The sequence below is a fragment of the Belonocnema kinseyi genome, chromosome 4, assembly GCF_010883055.1.
Source record: "Belonocnema kinseyi isolate 2016_QV_RU_SX_M_011 chromosome 4, B_treatae_v1, whole genome shotgun sequence".
In the NCBI taxonomy this organism is placed as follows: Eukaryota; Metazoa; Arthropoda; class Insecta; order Hymenoptera; family Cynipidae; genus Belonocnema; species Belonocnema kinseyi.
This window is the reverse complement of record NC_046660.1, coordinates 105781069-105792183: the sequence shown is the minus strand read 5'-3', so window position 1 is coordinate 105792183 and position 11115 is coordinate 105781069. Positions and strand designations below refer to the sequence as shown.

Genomic DNA, 11115 nt, shown 5'->3' with positions numbered 1-11115 from the left:
AAATAAACTTCCAGTCCGTGAAGCGCCAGTTTCCAATATAAATTTTCAAAAGTGTACATGCAGGTCATTTAAATACCTAATCCTTCCACCAGCTCCTAATTATTCCATTATTTGTGTTTGTCTCTTATATAAGAAAGCTGTTTGGTTTAAATTCATTTTTCTTAAACATTGGGAACAGAACAAAATTAATTCACTTGAAACAACACAGTGATATTTGAAAGATAATTCTGGTTTAGGTTCACTTGTTGTTTGTTCATAACTAAAAAGTCTATGCAAGGCTAAAGTTTTCAGAGACACGCTACTGTTTAGCATTACTTTTCGAGTAGATAGTTATGAAACATTTATGTGAACATCTAATATTCAGTAATAAAGGAGTATTTTGTGTATCAGAGACAATTGCCATTAAAAACCCGCTTATGCGGGTGATATTTGAAAAGTAGTATTTATTTTCATTCTACGTATAATTGTGAAGTTGAATGTTGTTTTTAAACTCAATTGACATAATATTAGCGATCTTGAATAGATATAGGTCTTGTTTTAAACCATTTGGTTTAAAATGTATATATTTGTCTACAATTATAATTTCTTTAATGCAAAGAAATATTCCCTTTGCACTAGTAGGTTGTACCTTTGAATCAAGCAATGTAAACTTAATCCTATTAAGTTTGCTTTGGCTGAAATAAATTGTATTTTCCATTCAAAGTGCATATATTTATTTGCCTCAAATAAATATTTCTTTGCCGATAATCAGGTTTTTCAGTTACTTCAGACAAGTAAAATTCACTTGGTACAACTTATCTCTCTTTTCAGTGAAATGCACAGAACATTTTTTTCTAATCAATTCTCCTCGAAAACTGTAAAGGGTATGAAAAGAAAGGAAAACGTAGGTAAAAAGCATATAACTCCTTGAAACAGCGCTTTTATGATTATTGATTAGTGGATAAAAAAGTTTGGAGCATGACAAGACTCTTCTGTGACTGCTCACGGCAATAATTCAAGTCCTACCCCTTTCTAAGGTTTCACAGTCATCTCTAATTGCAATGTTTTGTAGAGAGCGAGAACGTTTCCTTGTGGCGGGTCAGGTAATTAAATAAATGTACATCTCTCCCCCTTCCATATTTTTCGTGGTTGGGGTAGGAAATCCCTGTGATGCTTAAGTTAAAATTATTATATTAGTTTATATGGAGCAAAGGGTATGTTTTTGAATGATCCACAACACTTATTTAAAGCTTATTAAAAATTTTCACTAAAAAAAATTTCTCACCATTATATTCGTAATTAGCGAGTTAAAATACATACGTGTACTGCATTGTAAACTAATCGAAGATGTTCTTTTTTCAAAACTTCAGCCTTCGATATTTCAGCCGTTTAAAAAAAAATCGAGTTGCTTTAAAAAAACAACAGGCGAAGCCTGCTGAAGGTAGGTTATATTGTTTTTTTTTTATTTTTCAGAATTTTATTTCATTCAATCTTGCTGTTGAGAGATAATATCTTTTCATGGAGTATGTCCAGAAACCTGAATTTTGGAATAACGAGATACTTCACATAAATTAATAAGAGATGAAAGGACTGTCTACTTAGGCTTAAACTAAAGGTTTACCCTTCGACTGCAACCATAGATGATAAAAAGTTGGATATAAGAGCATGCAGAAGAGACAGTGAAAATCTTTGTTTAGCTTAACAAAATTAGTATGCTTGGGACCTTCATATGATAATAAATGATTCTTGATTTTGCATTAATATTTGTATTAATGTCAAAATGTAAGAGAGTAAATCTTTTAAGAATCCAATGGATGTCTTAAAGTACACAAATGTGATGTTCTTTAAAAATTAGCGAACTTGGTTTATTTTTTGCTCTTATTACACTTAACCATAATGAGTGAAAATCTATAACCGGTTGCCGAAAACCAAATAAACTGGAGCAATATTTTTTCACGCACGCAAGAAAAGTTAAAAAAAACATTCTGGTAGATGTCAGATTTATTTCGTATTCAAGAAAAAAATGTGTGCTGAGGACTTTAGTATTGGAACACGTTTTCATTAATGCAAGTACCCCTTTTTGGTGGAACACATGTGCTCTTTCTAATTTTGGAAGACAAACTTGCATGCCGAATTAGACCGATGGCACTTGCGCATTTATTCTCTTGGACATATTTGCTCGGTTTGACACATTTCTAACTTGAGACTTTACGTACAGCACATGCTGACACATGCGGAGTTTTGATTTTATACCAAGCAGCTGGCTCTGTTACTTTTGCCTGACTAGGGATTCTCAAAGTACTTTACTTATATTCTTCCCTTGTATATTGTGACGTATTCGCCTTCTCTAACAAATTTCAGGCACCGTAAAGTACTTTCCATACATATTTATGTTAAATTTGGTCAATTTGCACAATATTCGGAATTTTAAACATTCATTTTTCATCATAAATAATTAAAAGTTATAATGTTAACCATGATAGTCAGACGCAACTCACTCTTACGATTGCACTGATATAAATAACAAATTTTTCGAAGAAACGTCGCTTGAGTATGTTTTTTCGTTGTAGGGCAGCATATTTTTCCGAAGTGCACTGCTTTGGCAATATTTTTTTGCCGGTCTTCTAATCCTTTCAATTAATTATAATTTCAAAAGCGTTTTATGAAGCAAAAATGAAACGTGTAGATATTTTTTTTAACTTATTATGCACACCATTCTTTAACATTAACAGATAGAAAACCCTTCGTTAATAAGTATTCTACATTATATGCTTAATTGAAATTATATTACGAGTAGCCAATAAGATAAGTAACAATCATGATATTAAAAGGTTCAGTGAGAAAGAATAGTTGTAAATTTATTTTTTCGTTGTCCAATTCTAGTTCAAACGCTTAAATTAATTTAGGCAGTAAAAGTCTTCTCGAAGAAGGTGTATTCATTTTGAAAAACAAAGAAAAGAATGATGCTTATGCAATTCTGAAACATGCACTGAGCAAATATATTTTATGCTATTGCACTATGGGCTGGGAACCACCAAAAGTGGCCAAAAATTCGATTTTGCTTGTAATTTAACTGAAACTTGGTATAAAAGCATTCTCGGGGTCGCGGATTTCAAATTTGACGTAAAAACCTAACGATTTATAGATCACTGAATTTATTAATTATTTTATCAACACGCCTGTCATTAGTCTGCAAAATTGAATCTGATTGAAGTATCTAGGGTCTACCGCAGAGAGGTTACAGGCTTTTAGAGGCCCCACTCATTATTAAAAATTTTTGTCATTTTTGAAGACTTACTCAAAACCAGGGACCGTTAAAACTCCCGCATACCACATTCTAGACAAATTTGTCAAAATTTTGTAATTTTTTAGCTTCTTTGCCATTTCATGGATTTATTGACCCAAACTGAATTAAATTTAAAAAATAATCAAAATCCGATTGTTCTTCCATAAATATCATAAAATTGTATCCCTACTTTTTAGTGAACCAGCATAGAAAATCGTGTTCGCATCTTGACTTTTAGACAAAAAAGTGCAATCCTGGCCCACTGTGTATTGCCCTAAAGAGTATCAATCATAATGGCATTATATATGCTTTCGAGCAGTACATAGATTCTTAAATCTGCTAATTTGAAATTTATGAAAATATGCATTTATGTTCAGGAAATTACTGCTATTTATTTTTTTTACTATTATTACTCACGAAATAATTCATTCATCATATTTATTAATTAGAATGTAATTCAAAACAGTTGAAAATCCCTTTATGTCTATATGAAATGTATAATTATATAAATAAATTAAATCTTTTTGGTTAAAAATTCATCACTTTGGCTGAATTCTACTTTTTTCCTTTGGAATAAAACTATTTTTAGGATAAAATATCAACTATTACATTTTTCGTTAGGACTTTAAATTTTCTTAAATTAAAAATTCAAATAGAATTATAAAGTAATTTTTTGTCTAATGTATTACTACAGTTGAAAATTCACCTTTTTGTTTGAAAATGTAAGTACATTTTCCATACCAAAATTTTCATTGATTTATGATTGAGAAAGTATTAGAATTGTCGGAAATTTGACATCACACTTTTTCAATGGATCTTCACGTTTCGAGACCCCCTGAATTCGAAGATCAGGTTTTCGCGATGACGTCTGTCTGTCCGTCCGTCCGTAAACACAACTCTCGAAAAAATGAACGAATCAAATCCATCTTTGGCACACTTTCTCTAGGTTCTAAAAGAAAGGACGAGTTCGTTAACCAGCCATTTTTTATAAAAACTCAACAAGTGAGCGCATTTTGAAAAGTTTTGAGACCACTTTTTTCTGAATTTTAAAATTCTTTGCACGGATATTTATAGTGTTGAAAAGAGCAAACAATTTATGCTAATGACTTTTTCCGATAAAAAGAAAATTTTAAGAGTTATAGCGTTTTCAAAATTTGTTGAATCAACCGAAAATCAAAATTTGAAGCCGAAAAACGCACGATATGAAAAAAAGTCAAGAGAAGAAAAACATTTCTTTTTGAAATCCCTACAAGATTATCATAACCAATTTTCGGATTTTCTTCGAAAATCGAAAATTCAAATTTTGATTGCACAAAAAATAATGAAAAATAAAAAATTCCATTTGGTGGACAAACTATGTAAGATACAAAAAAGATAAATTAACAAAAATGGTTATCCCAAAAAAGATCTACAATTTCGTTAAAAATCACTTCTTGATAAGACGCGTACTTTTTGTTTTATTCGTGAAAAATAACGTTGAAAAAAGTAAAATAAAAAAAAATGTGTGGAAAAACGACGAAAGTGACGAGAAAAAAATCCAACAAAAGCTATTTACAAATGCCTGTGGGAAATCGAGCGCGCAGCGCGAGTGTCACGATGAGAATGTGTACCTCAAAGCCTACAGAGCTTTGAGAAACTTAATCTTTGACTATACTTAATTAAGTAGACAATTCAGAATATGAAGACGCATATAAATACCGCCATCTAAAAGAGATCTTTTTGATAAAGTTTTTTTCAAGCATTCCAAATGCAAAGAATAAATATCCGAGCGCGAAGCGCGAGGTAACCTATTATCGAGCGCGAAGCGTGAGATTCAGCCGTCGCACGCCCTAGGCGCGCTCAAACTTGTGAAAGTTGTACTGCTTTGTTAAAAATTCGGTTTTTTTAAAATAATTTCGTTTTTTGTCCATAGTTAATCTTTTTTTTAACTCACTTCTCTGGTTGATAATAATTTAACTAATTTACTGAAAAATTGTAGTCTTCTTTGTTTTATAATAATTTGTTGTAACTAAAGATTTCTCTGTTTAATTTTTGGTTTAAATTGAGATTTTGCAGATAAAGATTGAACTAGTCATTTTAAACTTCATGTATTTTGTTTAAAGTGTGTCTTTATTAGAAGAAAATAATTTTATTTCCTCTAAAAATTTATCTTTTTTGTTCAACTCATCTGTTCTTTATTACGAAAGAAATTGTTTTAGGTTAAAACATGAACTTGTTTAATTTCAAATGAAATTCTTTATTAGTTTATTAGCCCATTGTTGTTGCCAATAGTTGTCCAATATTGGAAGCCCCCATTTTTTTTCATTATGTAAAACACTAGAGTTTTTACACAATCAAATCAGAAGCCACATTATGTGAAATAAGTATTCAACTTAATTAATATCCTAAATATTCATTTAATAATATAGTCGACATATTTCAAACATATAACTATTCCTATAAATAATTATTATAAATATTGATTAAATACCATGTAAGATAACTGCAATTAGATAAATAACAAGTTTCATAGATCCGAAATTTATAAAGTTGTAAGGTCCTCAATAGTTATTTTAAATTTTTATCACGCAATAGGCCATTGTATATTGTTAGGTTCTATGTGTAACAGTGGATCGCAAGACAATTTCTTCCAGCAGTGTATTTTACAATTTAATGCTTTTCAATTTATCGTATTATTGTAAATAAACTTCCTAACCATATACTAAATTAGTGAAATTTCCCTATTTACTAGTTTTAGTGAAATTCCTCCAATTCTATTAAAGAAAAGTGTGCCACTAACCATCAGTCTTTCAATCTTTCAGTCTTTCAACCATCAGTCTTTCAAACAATCACTCTTTCGATTAAGCAGCATATTCACTAATTCGATAGTAGAAAGCTACTAATTGTTTAATAAAAATAATACATGGACCTATTAAGGGCTGCATGGAAAGAACTAATGGTTCAATCAGAAAAATACTGAAAAATTAGATAAACAAAACTAAACTGTATTTAAAAAAAGTAATTTTTATTTTTGAAAAAACAAATGTACCACCGATTCATGGATTTTCATTCATTCAAATTATATGTTAGATTTCGTATGGTTTTCAAATGTCATAAAAAATTATACGATTAAACGAACTTACCTTAAGTGAAGTTCAATCGGGATTATGCTAGTACGTCTCGTCCGAATAGATCAAATGTACTAACGCTAGTTGCTCGACTCTTAACCACAGATATTCCAAAGCCATTGCTTTTCCCGCTGGGTGCACTTTCCCGTACGGTCCGTACTCTCCTACTTCCTCATTACGCTTTATGTGATTTAACTTTGGATCGCCAAGGATGTATTGGAAGACATAAGGGTGGGACTTATCTATTCGGACGAGACGTACTAGAATAATACCGATTGAACTTGACTTAAGGTAAGGTTGTTTAATCGTATAATTATGCTACGTCGTCTCGTCCTCTAGATCAAACGTAAACATTTAAAGCAGAATATATGCGATTTAAAGTTATTTATTATTTTTAAGGTAAAAAACATAATCTTTTATTTCAAGGGTACGCAATTGAGCACTGATGCAGCAAAGCCGTGAGGTGATTCTCGTAGTGGTCGGTTATAAAAACGTGCGAATACATTGGATTTTTCTGACCAGCCTACTGTTTCGCTAATGACATCAATGCTAAGACCCTTACGATAAGCCGCGGAAGTAGACGCATGTCTCATGCTATAGCCGGTATAAGTAGATGTATCGATGTCACTTCCTTTTAAGGTTTCCTTCAACCAACGGCTAATTGTTTGGGTTGTCGCCGCGTTGTGAGGTTTTTTAAAAGTTAGAAGAAAGGCCCTTCCATCTTTCTGTCTTAAGGCGCTAATCTTATGTAAATAATCTTAAACTAGTTTCGCGACACAAAGCTTCGGGTTGTCGTTGAAGAATGGTAAGTGTAACAGTAGGTGTTCTTTCCCTATCGCTGAGGTTTTTATTCTGTCAGGTATAAATATTTTTATCGTCTCTTCGGTGATTTTAATATTCTGGATTGCAATCTTAGAAAGGGTTTGAATGCGTTGGGTGTTGCTAGCGCGAGAAGTGTTACTAATTTTTTAGACATCTCTTCCAATGAAAGATTTGAATTCGGCCAGAAACCCGAAAGATAATTTAACAATGAATCTGGATCCCAGATATCATTATACTTCGGCCTAGGAGGTTTCATAGTCGAGAAGCCTTTACAGAAACGCTTGATCGTAGAATCCTTACCTAAATTATATGATATTATTAAAGCTATCGCGGAGCGGTAAGTATTTAGTGCTCCATACGATTTCATCTTGCTTAGTTCTTTGGTTAGGAAATTTAACACCTCCGGGATGGTTGGATTAAAGGTTCATACATTATTATTTTCGCAATACTCCCACCATAAGCGTAGGGGTTTTTCATATTGCCGGTACGTGTTATTGGTCAATTATACAAGTATCACCGGCAGATAATCTTTTGGCACTCCTTGTTGGACGAAGGCCTCCCCGACAGCTTCCCTGCCACCAGAGTAAGTTTCTGTGACAGTGGATGGTCCTATATAAAAGGGCATGATAATAATTTAGTGGCTGGTCCTAAGTAAATGGGGTTTTTTACTAATGGAGACTCATATATTGGGAACGACGGTTGCGCTGGCCAGAGCGGCACTACTACTATTCCTTCCGCTTCATCCGAGATAATTTTTTGAAGGGTTTTCAGAATCATTGAGAATGGAGGAAACGCATAGAATTTTTGATTTGTCCATGTAATCGTGAAAGCATCTATTGCATGTGACTACGGGTCCTGTTTCCAGGATACAGAAAAACAGATTTAATTTTATTGAAGGCCCAAGGTGCTAATACCCATTCCGTTTCGGGAGGTAGTTTGCGAGGTTCTTTATCAGCTATTACGTTATCGCGCGATGGAATATATGACGCGAAGATCAAAATTCTTTTCTTTTCACACCACTGCCAAATCTCTTTACAAAGTTAGCTTAACTTAGGAAATTGTACACTGCCCATTCTATTAATGTAAGAGATTGCAGTGGTGTTATCGATTCTCAGAAGTATTTTGCATAATTTCAAATCTTGGGCAAAACACTTCAGGCCATAAAAGGCAGCAAGAAGTTCCAAGTAATTTATGTTTGACTTCTGATGTTGCTCATCTCACCAGCCATGGGCCGTCTCGCCGTTACAGGCTGCTCCTTACCCGGATAAGGAAGCACCCGAAAAGATTTCAAGTTCGTAATTTAATTTACTGATGGATTATTAGCTGCATGGAATGGTCTTAATCCACCATTGAATGTCTGGCAGTAAACCTTGGGAAATGCGCATCTTTTTATCAAAATTCCCATTATTTTTCTTTAACGCTAAAAATTTTTCCCTTTCTAGGTTTTTTTTATACACAGACACGTACATCACTGCTGGGCAATCTGCTACTAGGGTTCCTACGAACTGAGCCATTTCCCCAATTCTGCATGATGATTTATTTATCAAATTTAGGGTCCAAGGTGTAATTCTTTGTTTTTTCTCAGGGGTTAATTTCGTCCGCATTTGTTCCGTGTTCCAAACAAAACCTATGAATTTTACTTTTTTGCGCGGCACAAGTACGCTTTTTTCTTTATTCACGACGAAACCTAATTTCTCTAATGTACAACAAGTTTTTTCTATGTTTCTTGCACACTCGTCCCTAGATTCACCGATTGAAAGAAAATCATCCAGATAAATCACTGAGAGAAACGACCGTGATCTTAAATAGTGTGCTGCTGGCTTTAGGAGTTTGGTAAAAATAAATGGAGCCGTGCATAAACCAAAAGGAACACACCTAAACTCGTAAGTTGACTTTTCGAACGTAAACCTTAAATATTTTCTAAACGATCTTGCTACTGGGATCGTGAGGTACGCATCCTTTAAATCCATTGTTGCCAAAAAGGCATCTTTGAAAAGGACTCTAGATCCTCTTTTGGCAAGCGATTCTGCTCAGGTGTCGATGTAAACGGGATCACATAACCCTTTATATACTTTCGGATCACAGGATCAGTAGTTATTTCTCCCCACTTGACCGAAAAATATTTTAATCGACCTGCAAATTGTCTTACCTTATTTATTGACCTCTTTTCGGGTAACCATGACTCCCTTGACTCCGAGGATAGTTCCCTCTCCGGCCCCCCACCGAGCTGGCCTGTAGCTCTTCCTGGAGGGGCCTCTGAAGTTTAAATCCTGGAAACTGCGATCACTCGCCTCTGGCCTAGACGTGGAACCCCCTCTTTTCCCATTAGAGTAAGGGCGGAGACAAGGTTTATTTGGCCTCAGCAATTCTTTGCCCGATTTCTCTGCGGCCTTGGTCGTTTTGACACGTTCTCCGAAGTCGCCCCCAAAAAGGCGGATGCCCACATCACAATCTTCAGCAACAGTTTTCACAATCGGGTTCAATTTAGGAATAATAAAAGTACGCCGTGTACAGGACATCCTATAATGCAGATCAGTGAGGAGTCTGCCAGAGTCACCCAACAAGCTGAGTAGGTGAAAAAGGTTTAAAGAAGGCTGATTAGTTAATTCCTTCTCATTTTTCAGAATTTCGGTGAGACAGAGACCGATTGCTGCCACACCAGCGCTCAGCTGTGACTGTGTACTGACTTGATAGTTGTCCTTTTTCATTGCCATACTGTCTATTGACTTAACTTCTGGGTTAAGAATCTAGGCTTGTAGCATCGAGCAGTTTGCTGTGGTCGGATATTTTTCCTGGAGCTCTTTCCTCTCTTCTTTTGGCAGCCCTGATTTTAGAATCTTTGTCCACACCTCAGCTAAAGACGTGTGTATCTCCGGACCTAAAACGAGTCTTTACTCCAGCTAAATGATTCATTGTTTCGAGTGGCAGGGCAGTGTCGCCCTCTTTTCTATCCATAATCTCGGGCGGCGGACTTTGCGATTGGCTGCGTTCACGTTCCTCAGATGTTAAGCTATATGAGCTACGTTGACGTCGACTATGAGCCTGGTTGTGTTTCCTTGCTCGGCTATTGAGCAAGGAACCACCTCTTCCCGGAGATGTTTTCTCCGAGGTGTAAGATGATGAAGATGATGCGCCGTAAGACGAGGACGTTGAATAGCGGCGTGGTCGCAACCTTAGAGGTGTCAGGCAACGATGACGGCTATGACGAGGCGCAACTCTCGTGTGTCGCTCACCGCCATGCTTGTCGTATCTAGATTTTCTCGAGCGACGTTCCCTCGATTTTTGGTATATCTTGGTGAGACGGTGGCAACCATGACGTGACGAGCCTCTCGGACCACATTCGCCGCCAATCTCTTCGCCTCGATATTTTCGTGCTTCACGGGATCTCGATCGATGTCTGCTAAGCGAGGAACGTTCAGCTCGCGTTCTTTTCCTATAAGGCTTCACAACTGAATATTTTTGTGGATAGTGGCCGCGAGACCTCTTCGAGCGACGGTCTCCGGAATGGACACGTTTAACCGAATCGCGACCCATGCTAAAGACAATGGGAACGCGAGAAACACTTTAAGTAATGAACAAAACCTTGTATAAAAATTTACGCCTGTGGTCAGAGTAGCACAGAAAAGCGAAATGAGGATGTAGGAGAGTACGGACCGGGAGACCCCTGCAGAGAGCGGGAAAAAGCAATTGCTTTGAAATAACTGTAGTTAAGAGTCAAGCAACTAGCGTTACTACATTTGTTCTAGAGGACGAGACGACGTAGCATAATTGAAACAGAACGTGGCATTTCTGTGATTTAAAAATGGAGAAATTACATAAATTGCTATCCAAGTTTTGGACAGCAATACAAACTCATTTTCATTACCTGTCCATAAAGTTACTTTTTTATATCTTTGCAAGTAAAACATGTTTTAAAGTGAT

General features: G+C 35.3%; 1 protein-coding gene across 1 annotated transcript; it reads right to left on the bottom strand.

Annotated features, from left to right (window-relative positions):
* Window positions 1-10044: 10044 nt before the first annotated feature.
* Window positions 10045-10728, bottom strand: LOC117171041 (serine/arginine-rich splicing factor 7-like). Its single transcript, XM_033358086.1, has one exon. It carries the CDS (start codon window positions 10726-10728, stop codon window positions 10045-10047), a length of 684 nt encoding a protein of 227 aa, XP_033213977.1.
* Between the last annotated feature and the right edge of the window lie 387 nt (window positions 10729-11115).